Genomic DNA, 23474 nt, shown 5'->3' on the forward strand with positions numbered 1-23474 from the left:
TTCTGTATTTTCCATCAAAATTTAAAGTATTAAGGTTAAGATTAAAAAAAATAGGGTGAAAACATGTAATAGGGAAGAGTGGCTATTCATATCAATTGAAAAATTTCTAAATAATAAAGGAAAATCTTTTTAATTTTATAGTAATTTTATCACAGGTCCTTTATTGGTAAATAACAAAGTGTAGAATTCTATTTTTAAAGTAATTGTAGCTGGAAGAGCCTAAGAAAGAAATGGTACATGAAGTCAAACCTTAATAAACAATTCATTGTAAATTTGGAACTGGAAATTTAGTGAAATTTTAGGTATTAATGTTAAAGCAAAGTAGAAATAAGTTCAAAAAAAGTTGAGGTAACAGGTAAAATGTCATTAAAAAATATTATCTTCTTATATAGTGACTTCACAAATGGGATTTGATAACAAAGAACATGTCTTGAAATAGTGGTTTGTATCAGTAGAACAATTTTTATTAAACATTTTTTTATAGGAATTCTCTTATACACTTGTGTGCACTAGTTAGTCCCTGAAGCTTCAGCCCATGTTTAAGTGAGGGAGAACAGCTAAATCTCCAGCAAGTGGAGTCATTCTTTGGGTTGTCTTGTTCATAATCTACAGATTATGGGAGGCAGGGAGTCTATAAAAGGTTTGAATGAACAAATGAGCTTGGGATTTATAAAAGGATTTGTCCCCACATGATTTTTCAGTGATCCCAAATCACTGTTTAGTTTTGAAGGATCAAGCTGCTAAATATTTTTGAATAGGCTAATTTAGACTTTAAGGATGTGCTTAAAAGCTCTCTTGAGATTGAACATATCAGAACTTATATCTGTCAAGTACACATATTAAGTTTTGTTGGAGACACAAACCCTGACACATAAAAGTAACTTTTAGAGATAGAAGTTTACCACTGAGTGGCTCAGTCAACTCTTAAAAGATGTAGGAATGATTCTGGTGGAGTTCTGGACTATTAGAACAGCTGTGATTTGAGGAGTCTTGAATAATGTATCACCAAAGTAAGCCTCACCAAGGTGAGGCCTGTAGTAGTCCCATTAAACTAATTCATCTTATGTGATGTCCTTAACCTTGATTCCTCCTAAAGCCTTTGTCTGATTTGCCGAAATTTGGCATAAAGTATAATAAAACAGTTTTGATGTCAAGTGTAACAAGGAGGAAGCAAGTCATATCAATTAATACCATAGAATTGCCAAAAATCTTATGTAGAACAGAAAGATGACTGAGCAATTTAAGCCAAATACTACTAAACACATGATATTTTAAGAGTGAATATAATCCATACCTTCATCTACGTACCTTGCTTCAGTCGTAGGGTGACACAGATCAACAGTGAAAAGTAAATAAAGTAATAGCCAATACTGAAAAACTTTCTGTAATGCAAAGTAGAAAAGTGAGCTAGCTTTGAAAAATATTCCAAAGAACTTGTGTAGATAAAAAAAATCAAGAATTAGCAAACTACCAAAAATAAAAAATGCATATTTTTTTTAGTGAAAAAGTTATTATGAAATTACCTTGGAGAGTTAGATGCAAAAACTTACTCAATGCCAAGTGTACATTATAAAGGTAAATAAATTAGGGCTGGTAAGGTAAAATTGCTGACTAGGCAAGGAATGATTGAAATCAGCTTGAATTTACAAACTAGCATGTTGCTTGCTACTTGGTTAGCATTTGTGCCAAAATGGACAACTTTCCCAGTTAATGTATAGGTAGTGGATCACACAGTCCTTGCATGATAGTCATAGCTTATCTCAACAAAAGAGGCAATACAGTAGTTCTATATATACAATTCTTGGTAAAATGCTTTAAGCAAAGCAATTGCATATCCATTGTTAGCTAGATCCAACCTCCTCCCTCTTTGCAGAACAAGAAAAATTCAAACTGTCACCCTCAGCTCATATCCTCACATAAGCAAAAAAGTCAAATTAAAGTAAAGAATACACAATCTCAGAAATAAGGGACTCCGACCACATATGCTATTTTTATTGCATATAAAGAACTTAGGCATCTGAGACTATTTGCAAAATGTAAAAGTGCTGATTTGTTATTTTTCATTAGGTTACAACAAATAGCATCAGGGAGGTTACTTTACAGTATTACTTGATTTGTTTCAGGTTGACAGAAATGCATTGCATAGAATATCAGTGACGACCATCCCATTAGAAGCTCCATTAATGACGCATTCCCATAACCCAGCTGAGGATAGATTACTACTTGCTTGTAATAATGGAGTGTTAGCACTTCATTGTGATTCACGAGGTATGACACACGTTACCAAGGCTGGGCTCATCCCATCTAATATTGCATGGCTAGATTCAGGCAACATCGTAGTTATAAGCAATGAAAGGGGACAGATACAGTGTTTTGATTTGGCCCTGTCCCTCTTAAGGATGCAACTAATAATGGAAGAACCTAACCCTCAAAGGATCTTGGATTTCTCGGAGCATTTTTGCCACCAACAGTCCCTTTCTAAGATGTCATGGGCACCATTCACAAAGGAGGAGGGACTTCAGTCAACTCTTATACCTCACTTGTTGCTCCTGCATTATACACGTGGTCCTATTGCTTGTATCCGTATCGATGTAAGTGCAGTAAGTAACAATGGTCTTACAGCTATAGCACTTGTCTGTCAGTATATCAAGCACCGCCAGTTAGATGAAGCAGTAAATCTTCTTGTGTCCTTAAACTGGGACCAAGAGGGACCTATGGCTATGCGTTGTTTAACTGCAGTAGCAAATCATCTGTTAAGAGTGCCAGTAACACCACAAAGGGAAACACAAATGGAAGGGGCTTTAGGAAGTTTTCATGTTCCTGTCCAGCCACTGAGTCAAGCAGTTGAAGAGGAGTTTGGCCCCGCTGTCAGAGCTTTAACTCGTCGATTCTTTTTTCATGTTTTAAGGTAAGACATCCGGCATAAACGTTTCATTGACATTATGGTCTTTGTTTTGTATATGTAGGGTCTTTTTATGGAGTTTCTTTGTAATTTTATTGTGGAATATTGCTAAATTTTCAAAGAGAGGTAAAATATTTAAAACCTAATTGCTATATTGATATGCACTTAATTTCAAATGAGTAGGTGAGGAAGTGTGAAAGCTTGTTATAGCATGCTGTCATATGTTTCCTTGATGTTAGTTTATGCTGTTTATAATGAAGAGGCTTTGTCATATCTCAGTTTTAAGTAGCACTACATTCATTGTATGATATTCTGAGATTTCTGTGAAAATGTGTATGAACTTTTTAAAGTTTGCACCTATTATACATTAGTACCTCAACCTATCAACTTCAACCTATAATCAGTAATGCTGTAATAAAAGTAGACACATGGGCTTTTATTGTTCTGTTCTCCATAAATAAAGACCAAAGCAGTTATGTTTTATAAACATTTAAGTGTGTAGTTTACTTTAATGTGATACATACATGTGTGTGCATACAGTACTTTTATAATTTTTCACAAGTTGATGCAGACAGGTAATGAGTCCCTAGTGGGGTTGTGGCAATTGGGGACAACATAGTTTGAGTCAGAATTGCTGAATTCCAGTGGTATCTAGTGGAGTAAACAGATTTTTCAAACTCATGGGATGGGAGGTGCAATTGCACTTCTTTTAACCATAAGTCAGAATTTCAGAGTACTACATGCTCTTACAATGAAACAAAGAAGCGTGACACAACTACTTAAAAAAAAATTCATGTAAGGAATTGCTTTTATATCTTGAATTAACTGTCCTTATTTCCAACTGCTATCCCTACATTAAGGGGTCAGTTGCCTGGTGGGTCTTTTCCACTGCCATCTATCAAAGCCATCATCCTCCGCCAAACCTCTTCTCCCCATATCTTCCTTCACTGTGTCTCGCCATCTAATTCTCTGTCTCCCACTAGATCTTCTTCCTCTAACAGTTTCCTCCTAAGTCCTCTTCACTCCCTCCTCATCGTCCATTGTCAACATATGCCTGAACCATCTCAGTGGTGCCTCTTTTATCACATCTGTTATCTTTTCTAAGCCAGGCCTTCATATTTCATCATTTTCCAATCTCTTCAAGCAGCAATATTCCCATAATCCACCTCAGCATTCTTATCTTTGTTTTCTCAAGCTATACTTCATCTTTTCTTTTTAGAGCCCATCCAGTCTTACTTTTAGTAAAATGGTAGGCCCACCAATAACTGTGGTTGATGACAGCAAAGGCATGCAGTTGTAAAAATCCCCTTTGCTAAACAATGAACCATTCTTGATACCTTGAATTAACTGTAAATTCCTATTCTGTAGAACACATGCAGGGCAGTTACACTTCTTTTAACATAACTTAGAATCAGCTTGTACAATGAAACAAAATTGCTAGAAAAAAATTCATGTAATGAGCTATTTTTATACTTTTAATGATTTGCTTTAGTGTTATATTACCTTTTCTGAAATATAAGTATGTACTAGTACAAACATATGTACAGGCAATTTCACTTTAACCGAATATTTCAGAATTTCTGAGCACATAGTGACACTTTTGCTTTTAAAAAGTTACTTTTTAAGGATAAATGTAAGTGTGCAGAAGAAAAATTACATTATGTAATTATTTTGAACAATTGTTAAAAATTTTAACCCAAGAGAAGAAATATCCACATATGCTTCGCTTTAAAAACCAAAACCACAGAAGTACTGCATATCCAATAAATAAAAAATCTGTTAAGTGGAGTTGTTCCTACACTATATACAAACCCTCGGTCCTTTACAATAGGCATTGCTTACCACAAAGCTGGAACTCAGCCATTAAAACTCTTGAACAAGGTGGTTAGGCAGTAGTAACTACCGTCCAGTTTGTGGGGAGACCCACCTACCTGGATGTAAACATTCAACTTTGCTTTTGGCCATCATGCGATGCAGAGACATGTTTTCGTGAGCCCTTGCCGGACTGTCGTTAAACTTGCTTTTCTTGGTGGGGATCTTTTCTTTTATTGTTTTTAGATATTAAATATACTGTGTTTGATATTTATTAATATACAAAACCATAATTTGTGATAGCCTTGCAGGCTGCCTTCCCCCGACGTGTCTCGGGGTCAGCAGCCAAGGGTGTAACATTCAACCTTATCACATCATAGTAAATTTGTTTTTAATTTATTTTAGGTGTTCTTCTTGTCGCTTGCACTGTCTGAAGTTTGTTGGGAGGAAAACTTCAGAGGATTCGCCCTCAGTTTTTCTCTCCTAGTGTTCTTTCTTTATGGCATTTTCTCCTTCAGGAGACATATCTCTTTTCCCCTCTTCACTTGCTTGTCAGGTGAGGAGAAGAGGAGGGGGGATGTTGGTAATTGGGTGACTTATTCTCAGGGGTCTCCTCTTGCTTCGTGGGGCAGTGCCCTTCGGAACGAGAGGAGTCTCATTTTATTAACTATCTTTGTTTTTTCTTCAAATTGACAGTAAGCAGTAGTAGGACACAGCAGTAGATGGTTGGATATCGGGAGTGTGCCTGTGATGCTGTACTATGTTGCAGTACTGCCTCTGTACGTATATGTGTAGTTCCCCTGCTGTGCCTTCTGTTAGATTGGTGCTGTTGCCCTGATGACCTGTCACTGGGGAGCTTCTACTGTGCCTCTGGCCCCGGCTGCCTTGTGGCTGCTGCCACTGCTATCAACAATTCCTCATCACCTTCCTGTAGGAGAAATCCTGTGGAAGAAACGTCATCCTCCACTGCCCTTCCCTTCTTTTTTTTAGGCTCAGGGAGGCCCCAGGAAACTAGATCGGCCCCCTTCAGCCAAAGAAGAGGAATGCTCTTTCTCTCCCCACTTGAGAAGTCTCCTGCAGTTATTTTTAAGGTGCTGCCTCCTCCCGAGGAGGCAATGGGATTTCTCGTCGGCTCTTCCCATCCTTCGGGGTTGGGAACCAATTCACATGCCCCTGGGTTTTCTGTTTCGGGAGCTGTGGGAACACAAGCTTCAGTATGCTGTTCCGTTACCAGTCTAGGGGTTCCACCTCTAGATGAGTGCTGTGTCATTTGTGAGTTGCTCTGAGTGCTCATGTTTATAACAAATTGTGATCATCCCAAGCTGTTGACAGAGAGACCTCTTACCATCCCAGTTCAAGCACAGGGCAAGAGAAAGGATGAAACATTCACGTGTTTCATCTCTTTCTGCCAGAACTACCACTAGCATTCGCTTGAGTGCACGCCAGGTTCTCACCTGGCGTATCGATTCTGAGGATTCGAACACCTGGAGAAACGGGGAGGAGGTTCCCTTTGAAAGTTCTACGGAACCTCTAAGGGAGTGCCTCCCTCTGAAGAGGTAGTGATTCTGTCTGTGGCTCTTCCTGTTCTTGAGGTGGGATCCAGTTTGCATTCTCCTATGGGGTCATGTATTTTTGGGAGCCTTGAGTGCGCGATCTATAGAAGTCATTCTCTCAATCCAGTTCTTAAATGCCTGCATCTAAGATGGGTTCTGTGCCTGTTCCTCCTCGATTTCTTTGGAAGTCAAGAGAGAACTGCTTCTGTGACCATTCTTACAAAATTTGGGAGTCTCACCAAGCGCTCAAATTTTTGGAATCACGAGCACTCGGAATGCATTATTTCCTTATGATTGTTCTAACAATATTCAGGAGTCTTGCCAAGCACTTGAATTCATTAGAATTTCTGGCTCTTGCTAAGTGCTTGGATTCTTTGAAATTGCGAGCACTTAGAAGGCGAGAGAAGACCACTCCTGATGATTGTTCTTATGAGATTCAGGAGTCTTGCTGAGCGCTTGGATTCTTTGGAATTGTGAGCATCCGGAAAGCGTGAGAAGACAATGATCATTTTTATGACATTCAGGAGTCTTGCTGAGCACTCTAATTCCTTGGAAATTTGAGAACTTGCTGTGCACTTGGATTTTTTAGTATCATGAGTGCTCAGGTAGTGTTATATCGACTCCCCAGGATTTGTTACAGAATCTTGGGTGTTTCTCAACCAGTATGGGGAAGTTTGCTCTCCAATTCATTTAGGAACACAGTGGGAGAAGTGCTGAGACACTTAGGTGTTTCGACATTGCCTGCCAGCACTTAACTCTGTCAGATTCCATCCTTGTGCCTTGGGCCTTAGGGTCCAAGCACATAGGATCGAAGGAAAAATCCCTCTTTGAACTTTCTTCTTGAGGAGCTTTGGCCTTGAAGGAGATTAGTGCATATTTGAGTAAATGGATAGTTCTCAGCAGACAAGTACTGCTCATAGTTGCGTTACGTGATCAGTTCAGCTCACTCGGTTCAGCCAAGTCAAGCGCTTGGCCCTGGCCCAGAGAACTTTTGTTATCCTCATGTTGTTGCTTTGCCATGGCATAAGCACCCTCTCCTTCCCCGTGATCCAGTCATCACAAGTTGATGATCATCTACGATCTAGCCCTACTGGTTCTTCTAACAGGATAGGTAGCAATGCACTTTCTCCTTAACTGTTCTCTTGACCCCCTTGGCTGCTTCAAGAGGTGCAAGTTGGACAGAGAGAATTCCAGTGAGTTTGTCTCTTTTTCAGAATTAGGCTATAGAAGTAAACACAGTGTTCCCCCTTATTCGTGGGGGATGGCTACCAGACCCCCGTGATTAGCTAGAACCCGCGAATGGTTGAAACCCCTATAAAAGCGTTTAAAACTGCTTATTGTGTTTGTTAAAACTTAAGATAAACCAACTAAAAATGTTTATACCTGGTTTTTTAATAGTATTGTCACAAAGTGCATTTTATGATGAAATTAATAAAATAACAGGAATTTGTGGATATTTCTCATAGAATAATACTGTGAATATGCAAATTTTCTGCAAATAAAAGGGGTATATGTTCCAGAGAGAAATCTGTGAATACATGAGTCCATGAATACAGGGGGTTCACTGTATCTCAAGCAAGATCATCCGATCATCTCGTCACACACTTGAGTAGTCGAGGAAAATTTCAGTGAGTCCTGTTGAATCTTTCTTCAAGGAGAGGAAATTCGGAGTTTCACACCTCGGAAAAACTCAAAGGTTTTCTTTAGATACGAATACCCTCGATTTTCATTCACCAGAGATCTTTGTACCGATTCATCAGCACATTGATCTCAGGAATGGGACTGTGACCTCCTCTTCCATAGAACTTCCACCTCTCCTGTGTACTTGTTTTGGGAACAGCCAATTTGGCTAAGGGCTAGTCTTCTTCGGTATCCTGTTATTGACATAGAAGCCTCTTTTTGAAACAGCTTTGCCTTTGCTCTCTTCATTAGCGAATGAAGTATGTCTGCCTCCAGTCCTTAATCCTTTTCCTCTCTTGAAGGATGAGAAAGCAATGAGGCTGGTGCGTAATAAACAGTTGGCCTGTGAATATAGTACAGTCAACCCCCATATTCTCAGATTCCTCTATGGCCTTATTCATGGGAAATTTGCCTATTCACAGTATTTTGCTGTTGAGAAATATCCACAAATTACTGTATTTTCTTATCGATTTCATCATAAAATGCTCTTTTTGTGATAAATCTATTTTAAAAAAAACCTCTGACCTTTGGTTTTGTGACGCCAGGGTGATTTATCCTGAAAATAACCATTTTTCAAATTCCATCTCCTCCCTTGATATTTAAAATTAAGACCTGGGATTACTACCATATATAGACCTGACGTAGACCTCCAATCAAATGAAGTTTTTTTTTCTAAAAGTCATTTTTTTTTGCTAGATATGAATTTTTCATTATGGTAAAAAAAAACCCTATAAATCAGGAAAAAAAATATATATGTAAAAAAGACGAAACAAAAATTGGAAAAAAGGGCTCTATTTGATTGTTCTATAATGTCTTTCTAAGTTATACAGTGGGGGTTGGAAAAAAGGGCTCTATTTGATTGTTCTATAATGTCTTTCTAAGTTATACAGTGGGCCACCTGTATTTGCGTTTTCCAGATTCGTGGACTCACAGATTCGCTGATTTCTCTCTGGACCTTATCTACCCATTATTTCCGGGGAATTCGCCTATTCGCGGTTTTTTCCAACGATTAATAATCCCAAATTAGTGTATTTTGATGTTATTTTTATGACTAAATATATTTTTATGATTCAGAAATGATTTACTAATTTTAAAGGGATTTTGACGGAGGAAAAATCTATTTTTGGGTGAGGAGCCGTGTCGCTCGGTGAAATGTCTCGTTAGCCATTTCTGATATATAAAACTAATGCTAAATATACCAGAGAATAAACCAAAGGGACTGACTGAGGTTACTACCCTCAGGCGAGCACTTTTTTATAATTAAAAAATGTCGTGTATAAACCAGGAGCGAGTAAAAACTGCCACATCTCCTTTACCCCATAGAAAGATCCTCGTCAACAATCACCGAAACCTGAGGTGCCGTTACACAGGCCGCCTCCACGCATCCAACCCCCACCTCCCCAGCGCCATCTACAACATCTATTGTTAGCAACCCACAGCTTGTACCACACTGGGTGGGAGATCAATGAATTAAAAAGGGTGGGTTCACCGAGCGACACGGCTCCTCACCCAAAAATAGATTTTTCCTCCGTCAAAATCCCTTTTTTGGGATCAAGCCGTGTCGCTGGGTGAAATCATACCAGAGAAATGGGCAAGCTGCAAAAAGAAATACTGTGACAATGAAGGAAAACTAAACAAATTAGTTATAAAAGTAAATTCTTTTAATATATATCTATATATATATAAACTTTCTTTGTAAAGTACAACTTGTATTGTTATCCAAAAGGGATTTCTCAAATTTAAATATACTGAGAAACTCAAAAAGGAATGTACCAATAAATACATGAAGTTACATGTAAAACTAACATTAAACATAGACTTAACTATACTTTAACAGACTTAACAATGCTCCAATACATATTCAAAATGATCTCTGTTAACCAAGCTAATACAATCCGCTCCGCTCGTGCTTACAGAAGGCCCGAGGGAGAGGAAGGCAGGGTTGAACAACTAGGTGAGGCAGGCAAGTGGGAAAGAAAAGAGGTAAAGTAAAAGAAAGAGGAAATTAAGAATTTTCAGGAACTACAATACTTCCTGCAGCCACGGCAGGGAATTTAAGTGCATTAAGAGATTTAAGGTAGTGGCGTTTTGAAAACTGCCGAAGATTTCCAACCAGTATACTTTTTAAGATCCTCAAAATTCATATGTTGAAAATAGTTAATAGAGGTAGCAATTGCCCGGACATCATGAACCAGGGGAAAAGAGTCAGGATCGGCTTGTTTAATAAAATAGAGAATCTGTTGTTTGATACCTCTCATAGTGATCGTTCCTCCTTTTTCTCTCATGAATAAGGGACCTGAGGACTTAAATGATGTTCTATGTAAATAGGTCTTAAGAGCCTGAACTGGACAGAGAGAAGAGTCTTGGGAAAGAGGAACTATTGACCAAGGGGTCCATCTATCTTGTGGACTTTCATTCTTGGCTAAAAAGGTCTTGTTTGGTGAAAGAAGAACATTACCATTAGGTTGAAAATCTATATGACCTGGATCTCTAGACAAAGCTGATAGCTCAGAAATCCTTGCTCCTGAGGCTAAACTTAATAAAAATAATGTCTTCCTTAGTAGAATTGAATACTGACAGGAGTCATTATCAATACTGGCAGCTAGCATCAACACTTCGTTTAGAGACCAGGAGACAGATTGAGGCCTATGTACTGGTCTCAATCTAGCGCAAGCTCTAGGGATAGAGGAGAAATAAGAGTTTGTTAGATCTATCCCATATCCTACTAAGAAAATCTTTTTAAGGGCAGATTTCATAGTGGTAATGGTTCCGGGAGCTAAACCTTGATCAAACAAATCTTTAAAGAATGAAATTGCTAGATTGATTGTCATTTCCTCCACTTCTTTTTCTTTCACAAATTTAACCAATTTCTTAATAGCAGAATCATACTGTTTAAGAGTAGAATCTCTCTTGTCAGATTCCAGGAAAGTAATGTTTTCCGGATCAATACCTGAATCATGCATAGATGCAAACTTCATAAACTCCATAAAGTTATGGTTTGGAGAATGTTTGAGGAAGCATATACTTTCTTGGTTTGTACTATTTGTGAAAGCTTTGGATTGGGGATCCGACTGGGACGGAGCTTCAATTCCAACATTAGAGGGAACCAGTTGCTCTTCGGCCACCAGGGGGCTACCAATGCTATTTTCCCTCGATACGACCTGAGCTTGTGAAGAACTTCCATCAGGAGGTTGACTGGTGGGAATAAATAAATCCTCTTCCAAAGATTCCAATCTAGAGACAATGCGTCTGTGGCATATGCTAGAGGGTCTAGGTTGGGTGCCACGTAGCATTGAAGTTGATGATTCGATTCCGTGGCAAAAAGGTCTATTTGAAGGCCCGGGACTTGTTTGGATACCCACTGAAACGAGTCTAGAGTATGCAGATGTATGAAGTAAAGTCATTTTCTAAGTCATAGAAAACCATATTACTTAGACTAATAGTTCACTTACCAAGTCATCCGTGATCTGTGCATAAAGATCATAACATACTTGGCATCTTTCATGATGCCAAACTATCTCTTCCAGAACTTGTACCGCGCATGCCAAGTGAGACCGGCATTCCACATGTCCGTATGGCTGTTGAAGCATAGCCGAACAGCCCACCTCAGCGCATTGCAACATCTGTAAGAGATATTGAAAATGAGTATCAACCAATCATTAAGCCAAATAGATGACTTTTAGACATTAAAATATCAAAATTCCGGGGTTATTACCTCCGGAAGATTGGATGATACAGATTATATTTATCCGACATCAAATCCTCTCTCAACTCGAAGTCCGGCATCGCCGGAATGAGGAGGAAATTGAATTCGGAAAAACACTGAATGCTCAAACTATCTCTAGTAAATATCTTAACCTGTGTGCATTTCAACCAAATTATTAATCCGGCATCGCTGGAATACAATATTTTTAGTTGAAAACACCGGAAAAGACAACTAATATTTTGAATAACTGGCAATTCCGGCTGATATCCGGGTCCATATATCAGAACCTACCAACTTCCGGAATAGCTGTCAAAATATAAAACTTATTATTATAGAACATGTTAAAGTTAAAATTAAAAACATCATCCGGACGATATCTGAGCCTATATTAATAGACCTACCACCGTCCGGGTAACGTTAAAACCAGTTAGAGCCAAAATAAAACTATACATATATAAGTTATACTGTCACTAGTCCATCGGGATCGTATCCGGGTCTAGATAATAGACCTACCACGATCTCGAAAAAACTATAGACTATAGTATAAACAAAACAAAATTTCTTATGAAATTCAAACGTATCCGGGCCCGGATCTCCGGACCTACCACGAATGTAAATCATTAGGAAATAACATAAATACATGTAAAGACAATAACATAAACCAGTTATGGAAGGGACACACACTTCATGCCTCAATTCCGGAGGTCCCGGAATCCGGGAACTCCATGAAGGCCCGAAACTGTTCGAAAATGAAAACCAAATGAATCGAAAGGTAATAATTGGTTGTCAACGACATCTTCATATAATCCTTCACGTCTACATAGAACGGAGAGGGGAGAAGATGTCATAAATAATTGATCGATCTCTCACTCCGATCCCCGGAGTCCGGCAGTTGGAGATTCAGAGAGATGTACCATGTTACAACCAACTTAACCTCAGATTCACCCGTTCACACTCCGAACGTTTCTTACTTCCCATCCGCTAACACCCCAACTGTCTCTCTTTCCCTCTCAGAATGACTAGCATATAATAAGTCCAATGAATTATTATGAAACTACTAACATCAACGGTCGCAGGATCTATGAATTAGGACTAGCCTACCATTCACCAAGATCAGACGCTATTATACAACAGCTAATCGACTGCTGGTGCAAAGTCAAAAGAGGAGAGACTCAAAAGGGAGGCAGCGAAAAGGAAGTGGCCTACTAGGTTATGTTAGCCTAAGTAACCTACGCTAGGTTAGTCTAAAAGAACCTCTATAGTCGTAGACTAAATGAATATCACTGGGTCCGAAATTCCAGGAACGAGTGATAAAACTATTTAGAACAAAGCAACCTTTTCTAAAATACCTAGGCTTGTCAAAACTCTAGGTTCAAAAAGCAACCTAGCCTAGTAATAGGCATTAAACAAAAATTGAAAATTAATGCAAAAGCTCTAACTGAAAAATATATACGCGATCTGAAAAAACGTAATACACAGAAGTATGAAAACTTCTTAAAACTGGCAATACTCGAGGAATCCCTCTAAACGGATATATATCTAAAAATACATATATTACCGAAAGATAAAGGAACGGTTAATATTCCTGATCCTAGCACTAAGGTGCGAAATAACTACAGAAAGGCACTCGAAATATTACCATGAACACAGATCGTAACATATAAAATAATAGGTAGAAATATCGCCTAGCAATAAAACAGACCGGCCATGCGGACGAGCCCGTGTGACGACACGAGCTACAATAACAAAGTCTCAGTAGACTTATAAAACGGCGATCTACCTCATAAAAGATTAAATCAAAACATGTTCTGGGTACTTAACTTAGATGGAACGGAAGATGCCATCATAAAATCCGAATCAGCAACGAAAAATCACAAAAAACACAGAGCTATGAAATTTTGTTGTTACGACGTCGCCGTGCTAATATAAGATGTTGTAGATGGCGCTGGGGAGGTGGGGGTTGGATGCGTGGAGGCGGCCTGTGTAACGGCACCTCAAGTTTCGGTGATTGTTGATGAGGATCTTTCTATGGGGTAAAGGAGATGTGGCAGTTTTTACTCGCTCCTGGTTTATACACGACATTTTTTAATTATAAAAAAGTGCTTGCCTGAGGGTAGAAAAAAAAAAAAAAAAAAAAAATAACCTCAGTCAGTCCCTTTGGTTTATTCTCTGGTATATTTAGCATTAGTTTTATATATCAGAAATGGCTAACGAGACATTTCACCCAGCGACACGGCTTGATCCCAAAAAAATATTAATATTGATCAATACTGTATTAGTAAGTTTAATAAGATTAAATGATGTCACATAATAACAATAATAATTCTCTCTCTCTCTTTCTCACAGAGATGTATGTTTTCTGTATGATAAATGAATGATTTACTAATTTTCAAATAGTAATATAAAAGTAAAGAGCAATGAATTCATTAAAGAAAATACTATAGTGAATTAGTAAGATTTTAGTTTATAAATTTAAAAATTATGTAAGAATGAAGGAAATCCCAGTCTTCACGCATCTTTGTTTTGAACTCCAGGTACCATACTGAGGTCCAACTGCTGTCAAATATATCAAGTAATGTGACTGGAGGGGAGGAAGTCTCTCTCTCTCTCTCTCTCTCTCTCTCTCTCTCTCTCTCTCTCTCTCTCTCTCTCTCTCTCTCTCTCTTTACTGAGATTTGAGATTTTTATAGTACCTGTATCTATAATGTATTTTTTAATATTTTCAAATGATGATAATAATAATAATAATAATTGTAATTACAAAAATCATATGTGATAGTATTTTACAGAAATACTACAATAATCTTTCCATTTCACTCTCTCTCTCTCTCTCTCTCTCTCTCTCTCTCTCTCTCTCTCTCTCTCTCTCTCTCTCTCTCTCTCTCTTACAGAGATGTGTTTTTTGTATGATAAATAAATGATTTACTAATTTTCAAATATCAATATTAATGTAAACAGCAATAATATCAATTCATTAAAGAAAATACTAAAGTGAATTAGTATGATTTTAGTTTATAAATAAAAAAATTATGTAAGAATGAAGGAAGTCCCAATCTTCACGCATCTTTCTTTCGAACTCCAGGTACCAAACTGAGGACCAACAGCTGTCAAATATATCAAGTAATGTGACAGGAGGGGAGGGAGTGTGTTTCTCTCTCTCTCTCTCTCTCTCTCTCTCTCTCTCTCTCTCTCTCTACTGAGATTTGACATTTGAGATTTTTATGGTACATGTATGTATAATAGTATGTTTATTAATATTTTCAAATAATAATTATAATATAGCTGTAATTACAAAAATCATATGTGATAGTATTTTAAAGAAATACTTACTACAATAACCTTTCCATTTCACTCTTTCAAATACGGATAACTCTCTCTCTCTCTCTCCTCTCTTCTTTCTCTCCCTCTTTCTCTCTCTCTTACTCTCTCTCTCTCTCTCTCTCTCTCTCTCTCTCTCTCTCTCTCTCTCTCTCTTTCACTAAGATGAGAGAATTTCTATGGTACATGTGTATGTTTATTAATATTTTCACATAATAATATCAATAATACAACTAATTTCAAAATTCATATGAGAGTATTTTAAAGATATGCAATAATCTATCCATTTCACTCTTTTGAATAAGTATATAAATATATATCTATATATATATATATATATATATATTTATATATAGATATATATGTATGTATGTATGTATGTATGTATGTATGTATGTATGTATATGCTATATGCATATGGGGGACCTAATAACGAGACAATCACTAATAAGGAAGCAGTTAAAGACCATGGTGTGTTGTTGAATAGGAACATGTTATGCAATGATCAAATAGCAATTCTATTGGCAAAATGCAAAGCAAAAATGGGAATGTTGTTACGGCACTTCAAAACAAGAAAAGCTGAACACATGATTATGCTTTATAAAACGTATGTTCGTAGTCCACTTGAATATTGCAATATGATCAGCTACGACAAGGAGATTAGATACTTTGAATGCAGTTCATCATGGGGGAATTAGAATTGCAACAGGAGCCTTTAGATCCTCTCCAATATCTAGTTTATTAGTGGATGCAGGTGAACTGCCCTTAGATTTGATAAGAAAATTTACCCTGTTGAAATATTGGTACCGCATACAGAGAACTCCTGAGTCCTTAGCTTACAATACTGTTTTTAAAGGCAATTTTTGTATTTATGAAAAATATGCTTCATATCCAAAGCCTTTTGGATACAGGGTAAAATATGCATTAGAGGAGCTCAATGTAATAAAAGGAAAAGTAATTCCAGCAAAATTTTCAAGATTCCCTCCATGGAAGTTGCCCTCTGTGAAATATTGTAAATGGTTTTCTGGTTGCAAGGCAGACTGTTCAGGTGATATTCTTAAGCAGAAATTCCTTTGCCATGCTGAAAAACATGATAACTCAAGGCAATTCTTTACCGATGGCTCCAAATCCAGTGCAGGCGTTGGGTTTGGAGTGGTATACCCTGACAGTAGTGTTAGTGGTGCATTACCAAGTTGTGCTTCTATTTTTACTGCTGAACTTTTTAGCATTTTAACAGCCCTAAAGAAAATTGTAACTTTAGAAGGAGATAATTTTACCATTTTTAGTGATTCCAAGAGTGCCTTGGAAGCTTTGGCATCTTTTAATCCAGTACACCATGTGGTACTGGAAATAACAGAGTGGTTGTTTTTATTAAAACAAAAACAGAAGGTAGTTAACCTCTGCTGGGTTCCTTCACATGTTGGTATTGTTGGAAATGAACGAGCTGATGAATTGGCTAAGTTAGGTACATCAAAAAATCCAAAAAGTATAGCAATTCCCTGTTCAGACTACATTCCTGAAATTAAAAAGACTGTAGAATCAGTTTGGCAATTCTATTGGACAATAGAGAGTAATAATAAAATGAGAGAACTCACTGATGTAATCAACCCCTGGCTTTATATGTTAGAAGACCGTCGGAAAGAGACTGCATTATGTAGGTTACGGATCGGCCACACACAGATTACTCATGGGTTTTTAATGAACAATGACCCTGAACCATTTTGTGAGGATTGTCTTGTTCCCCTCACAGTAAAACATTTAATAGTAGAATGCCCCAGCTTAATATCAGCAAGGAACCGTCATTTTAACGTAGTTGGAAGAATGGATCTTAAACTAGATGCCATTATAGGTAGAGATTTTAATGAGGATAAGCTTTTTAGTTACCTTCGAGAAGCAGGTCTTCTTGAAAAAATTTAGGTTAGTTTGGTCAAGATGTTTGAGTTTGTGTATGTGTTAGTATGTGTCAGTGTATATCATTTGCTTTTAAGTCTTTTTAGATCAGGAAATTTTTATGTACATAAAATTTACCTCCAATTGATATATCTATTACCATATATAATGTTTTAGTACTTTTAATATCTATATATTTTGACAGAACTCTGTAGAATTTGGAAGTTTGCGGGGTGCCTATGTTTCTTGTATTTTTTGTTTACAATTAATTTGAAATAGGTGTGTAGGTGAGATAGGTATTTTGTGTGTTTTTGGGTTCTCTGTAGTTCTCTGACAGATTTTATATAAACATATTTATAGCATTTTAATTGACTTTTTCCTTTGCAATTCCTTTTAATGATACAGTGTCAATAACCTCGTCGTTGCAACGCCAGTAAGAATTAATAAATCAATCAATCAATACCAAAAGGATATTGCACAAATAGAGTGTACAAAGGTCCTTTACGGCTAGAATAGAAGTCAGGGATCTTGACTACTGGGAAAGACTAAAATTTTTAAAATTATATAGTCTAGAGAGGAGAAGAGAATGCTGATAATTCAGGCATGGAAACAGATAGAAGGAATTGCCGAAAACATCACGGAGCTAAAAATATTAGAAAGAGCGAGCAGAGGTAGATTAATAGTGCCCAAAACTATACGAGGAAAACTAAGGAAACACACAGGACATTAATCCACTACGCACCAGCATCAAAAATGCAGCGTCTGTTCAATGCATTACCAGCTCATCTGAGGAATATATCAGGAGTGAGCATAGATGTGTTTAAGAATAAGCTTGACAAATATCTAAGCTGCATCCCAGACCATCCAAGATTAGATGCAAAATATACCGGAAGATGATTAGAAATTCTCTGGTGTGAGGCACCTGGTGCAACCTGAACAAGATGTAAGATCTGTAAGGTAAGGTAAGGTCTCTCTCTCTCTCTCTCTCTCTCTCTCTCTCTCTCTCTCTCTCATCTCTCGTCTCTCTCCTCTCTCTCTCTCTCTCTTTTGCCACATGAGATACGCATGTCATAGTGGTAACTCTCGCCCTCTGTTTGGCATGGAAGTTTATGTATATAGTATATCTTTAAGGGCATTACTTCATTTTATGGTGAAATAATAATATACAGTACTAGTTTTCAATAATATTAATTTGTTTAATGAGATTAAACAATAACCTCTCTCTCTCTCTCTCTCTCTCTCTCTCTCTCTCTCTCTCTCTCCTCTCTCTCTCTCTCTCTCTCTCTCTTACTTACATATGTTTATTTGTTTTGTAATATAAATAAAGGATTTATCTTATAACTAATTTTCAAATATTGATAAGATTAATAAAAAAAATTAGCGATTCCCAGTCTTTTTATCCACTTGGAGGGAGGAGGGCGGGGGAGTAAATGACAGTTTGATGTACGTGTTGGTGGAGGGGAAGGAGTCGGAGTCTAGGAGTTATTCTCTCTCTCTCTCTCTCCATTATTATTCTCTCTGTCTCAGGAATAATTCATAATGTCATTCTTGATGGTCAGATATATGATGTTGCCATGCAGTGGTCTCTCTCTCCTGATGTTGCCATTCAATGCTCTCTCTCTCTCTCTCTCTCTCTCTCTCTCTCTCTCTCTCTCTCTCTCCTCTCTCTCTCTCTCTCTCTCTCTCTCATTGGCAGTAGGTATATATTTTTATTGGTAAAATGTTTAAGATGACCTTGAAATTATATTAATAATATAACCTCAAAGATTAATACAGTAATTTTAGGTATATTTGAAGTAGGATGTTATTTAAGGTATACATTTGTTATCTGAACTTTCAAGATAGGCAGTTATAAGTATTTTTAGTGGTGATTCTAACTATTCACGGGGGTGACTGGTACACATCCCCCACGAATACGGGGGAAACGCTAAATACCAAATTTCAATGCTATAGCTTTAAGACAAAGTGAGAAGATAGAATTTGAAGGTCAATAAGTATAGTTATGAGGTATGGGCGTTCAAAGTTATCCTTTGTATTTTTATAAAGACAATGTTGATAAATAATAATTATTATGAATGTATATTTCTTTTTTGAGTATTAATAAACCAGAACTATGTTATTTATCATAACTTAATCGTAATTGATGATCCCTTTGCTCATATATCGTAGCAATTCTCTCTCTCTCTCTCCATCACTAACTCGGCTTATTACAGCAAATTTTCTTCTTCTGTATGTTAGCGAGATGTTCTCCTTGTATTTTCCTCTGGCATGATGAAATTCTTGCAAAACAAAGATAAACAAATGTAAAAGCAAGAGAATGTCAGAGGTGAAACTCGAATGTGTACTCTCTTTTTACAAAGACTATGTTAATAAATCATGATTATTATGAATTTCATATTCCTTTTTGGGTATTAATAAACCAAAACTATGTTATTTATCATAAATGAAGAGCCCTTTGCTCAAAGATCGTAGTCTTGGGCACAGTGTGACGTGTGTGTCAGGCAAAAAGGGGCGTTCCTTACTATGCACTCCTCCCTCTCTCTCTTCACTAACTACGCTAATAACGCATATATTATGATATTCTGTAATCATATTAGAGTGAATTTTCTTCGTCTGTATGTTAGCGAGATGTTTTGCTTGTCTTTTCCTCATTGGCATGATGAAATTCTTGCTGAAACAAAGATAAACATATGTAAAAGCAAGCAAATGTCAGAGGTGAAACTTGAATGTGTACACTACATGAGGTTTGTGCTCAGCCTGAAAGGTGGTTGGTAGCTGACTTCCCTTCTGCGACTCATGGAATCTCTACAGATGCCATTGCTCACAATTCCTTTTGACAATAATTATCAAAATTTACGATAACAGAAGAAATATTGCATTTTCGTGTACGGATTAATGTTTTCGGCTTATTGAGTTACATTTACTAATTACAGGCAGTCCCCGGGTTACGACGGGGGTTCCATTCTTGAGACGCGTCGTAAGCCGAAAATCGCCGTAAGCCGGAACACTGTAAAAAATCCTAAGAAAACCTTACTTTTAATGCTTTGGGTGCATTTAAAACTATGTAAACTGCATTCTTATTGCATTTTTCATAAAAAAAACCCTTTAAATATTTATTATTTTGCATTTTTGGTGTCATATTTCTTCTGCCAGATGAGCATTGTAGGCGCCGTATCCCCTGGAACGTGTCGTAACTCTGGAAATAATTTCTGATGAATATGATTGAAAAGTACCTTAACCTTGGAACGTCATGAGCCGAACCCGTTGTAACCCGGGGACTACCTGTACCCTGTAACTACGAAAGTAAGAGGAATTTTGACGAAATATTTCTTATACGTATTCTCCATTGCCATACGAAGCTCCATGAATGTTTTCATGACTTTGCATTTTTTCCCCTATACCCCCATATAGAAGGGTTCTGGCTGGCCCCCTTAAGTAACAAAATAGGCACTGATTGAGTAATAGGTGCATACCTGTAGGACCATTGTCTTGAGGTGTGTTATCGGATGCACCGACCGAATGATAGGTGCATACCTGTGGGACCATTGTCTTCAGTTGTGTGACCAAGACTATAAGTACCTCCTCATATATATCCAGGAACTCAAGGCGGTATTTTGGGCTTCCTGAGAGTTTTGGGATTTGATTTTGGGGCACTAGTGATGATGTTAAAGTAACAACACCACAGTGGTGGCATTTATCTCCAAACAAGAGGGTTTCATTTCCCTCCTGTTGTGGTTAACATGCAGGTGCTTGAGGGTAAATGTTGTGCACTCGATAGTTTTATCAGCCAAACACATTTCAAGATGAAATGCATTAGCAGCCGCTCAGCCTCCGGATTTGAGTGAGGGGCAGGGTACTGCTTTCTCTTGGAGTGATTGTTCCTCTTAGTATATTGTTTTTCCTCACTCAAGGGTTAACTTCTAATGGGGAACCTCTCTGTCCGGCCATCACAGAGACCTAAGGTCTCTTCTTAGGTCTCTGGGCGGCATTTGACTCTCGTTTAGGGTTCCTATCTTGTGCTCCGCTCACACTCTTGTGAGAATCATCAGACAGAAATAAGTCTCAATTGACTCTGCATCATCTTTCTGTTTAGCCTCCAGTTCAACAGAAGTCTGTAGGTCTGCTCCATTGCACCTGACCAATGGGCCACTACGATGACTCAGAATTAGTTTTTCAGACAAACTCAACAGTTTTTCCCTTCTCTACATTTTTCTAATTCATAAGGTGTTCAACAAACATTGTTCACACCAAATTGAAAATAAATGATGGAAGACTTTGCCTGTCACCCTACCTGCCAACTCTGTAACCTGCAGCGCCAGACAGTAGAATCCCCATATCTTCATGGCTGAAGGGCTATCTAGCTTTCCTTGTAAGCATAGGCTATCTCACCGAGCAGCAATGGAAATAGCTGTATAACTCTTTTAGTCCTCTGTATCGTTCCAGGGATTGGAACCGTCTTTGCTGATTGGTTTCATTGACTGGACTTTTTCTCTGGTCAGAATCGCGAGAGTTGCTTCTCTCCAGTTCAAATGTGAAAGACGTAGGTCTGCATTCGCCCTAGTCTTTCATATAAGTAGTAGTATTGTTTCTCTTCATTCGAGATTCAACTGCTAATGAGAAACTTCTGTCTTGCCATCACAGGGACCTCAGGTATCTAGATGGTATTTGACTCCTGTTTAGGGCGCACACTTCCTTGTGAGAATCATAAGACAGAGTTTTGTTTTTCAAGATTGCATCTTGTCTCTGCAGTATTAGTGATGAGGATAGACAATTTGCATGGCTCTTCGTCAATATCACCCTTCAAAAGTTGGTTATCAGTGTCTCAACTCTGTCGTGGATGTCGTAATGAACTCCGAATCATTCGGCATCTGTTGACAGGTTTGGGTCCTTCATAATCCCCTGTGCCTTGGACTTTGTAATTGATGAACCATTAATTCGTCATATTAACATGTTGCTGTACCTTCAGAAGACTCAACATCCTTGACCTGGATGTCAATAACCTTTCTCCAGTACTGACTTGCCAGGGGAGAAGGGTCTAAGGACACATCTTTCTCCTGGTTTTGCAAGATTGGGAGGAGGTTTTCTGCAGCTGGCAATGATGTCATCTGTACGTTTTCCCCGAGAGTGCATGGTACCAATGGCTTAGTCCTTTCCTCGTATTCTGAAGAATATATTGGACTGGAAGATAGATGTGGTCTCATCAGGACCACATTTATTTCTATCTACCTTTGGGTCTTTGCCCACAAGTCCTTGGAACCTTTTTTGCTTGGACCTGTGGTAGCTGCTGAACAAGTTGTTTTTTCTTACCCAGCTCCTTTAAGAGGACAGGTTGCATCTCGCCTAAGGTGTGTGATTCTAGAGGTGAGAAGGATTTGAGAGTGACTGGCCTCTCCTTCTCCTCCTTCCACGTCCTTCTAGTACTTCTCTTCCTTTGGATTGAGAATAGAACTCGAACCTACACTTGCTGTATCTGCATCTGATGCTTCCTTTTTATTTTTCTTGTTAGAATCATGGAAGCAATCCTGTTCCTTCCTCTAGCAAGAGGGAGGAGACTCTGGCAATTAGGCAAACCCAAGTCGGATCTTTGCCTTAGTGCTGCTGACTCTTAATATTCTTCCCAGCCTTTTTCATACAAGTTATGATTCCTCACTCATTCGAAAAGACCCAGGAGTCTGACTCTTGATCTTGCAGTTCTTATACTCTAATTAAATTGTCAGAGGCAGGTGTGCTCAACTCCAGTCTGTTCAGGAGGCTCACTCAAATTCCTCTCTATTATGTGAGTCTTCCTATTGTACAGGACTGAGAGTTTGTGTTGCAACAAATCACAATTTTTAAAAGTAAATTGTATTTTTCCTAACTATACAAACCTGAGGTCCTTTACACTAATGCCCACTTCATGTCACCCCTCAATATGAAACCTGGGCTGAAAGACAAAGTTTAATGTTTACATCCAGGCAGGCGGGTCTCCCTGCCTACCAGACGATAGTTACTGCCTAACCACCTTGTTCAAGAGTTTTAATGGCCAAGTTCCAGCTTTGCCACAAACAATTCTTATTGCAAAGGACCTCAGGGTTGTATAGTTAGGAAAAATACAGTTTACTTTTAAAATTTTGATATTTGAATAAAATTTTAATTAGATTTTCAATGTGAGTGTATCTAAATGAAGTGCAAAATTGTAGCTCTTGAGCAGTATAGTCAGCAGACAAACACTTGCACTCATTCACATGCAGTGTATATGGTACTTATTTTATTATTCCTACCTGTATTGTTGAATTTGTCCTAGAATTAGGTATCTTACAAGGCCCTCCTCAATACTTACTGTGAAATAATGCTCTGTAACAAGTGAGGGAAGTAAGAATGAATAGATTTTCACACATTTGCAATAATGGTTCTTGGGGTGTCATGTAGACTATACTGCTGTGTCCTGGGGTCTTTGTTACTTGACAGATTTTGTTACTTACCAGGAGATCAGACCCCTAAACTGTCTTGTTATGTTGAAGTACGAACGTATATGAATTCTTATCCCACAACCCATTGATTTATAGTTTTTATGATATGTATTAAGAAGTTTAATTGTTGGAATATACAGTATGTTGAGTTTCTGACTTTGCAT

The 23474-nt window shown here is 37.9% G+C and overlaps 1 protein-coding gene across 4 annotated transcripts in view; it reads left to right on the plus strand.

Moving 5' to 3' along the window:
• The window catches only part of LOC135221733 (WD repeat-containing and planar cell polarity effector protein fritz homolog), a 248545-nt gene that overhangs the window by 168616 nt on the left and 56455 nt on the right, over positions 1-23474 (plus strand). For all 4 annotated transcript variants that reach the window (XM_064259528.1, XM_064259531.1, XM_064259530.1 and 1 more), the window contains exon 7: positions 2124-2908. In XM_064259528.1, coding sequence (XP_064115598.1) covers positions 2124-2908 — 785 coding nt within the window. The remainder of the gene's footprint in view (positions 1-2123; positions 2909-23474) is intronic.

Source organism: Macrobrachium nipponense, chromosome 3 (genome assembly GCF_015104395.2).
Source record: "Macrobrachium nipponense isolate FS-2020 chromosome 3, ASM1510439v2, whole genome shotgun sequence".
Lineage (NCBI taxonomy): Eukaryota > Metazoa > Arthropoda > Malacostraca > Decapoda > Palaemonidae > Macrobrachium > Macrobrachium nipponense.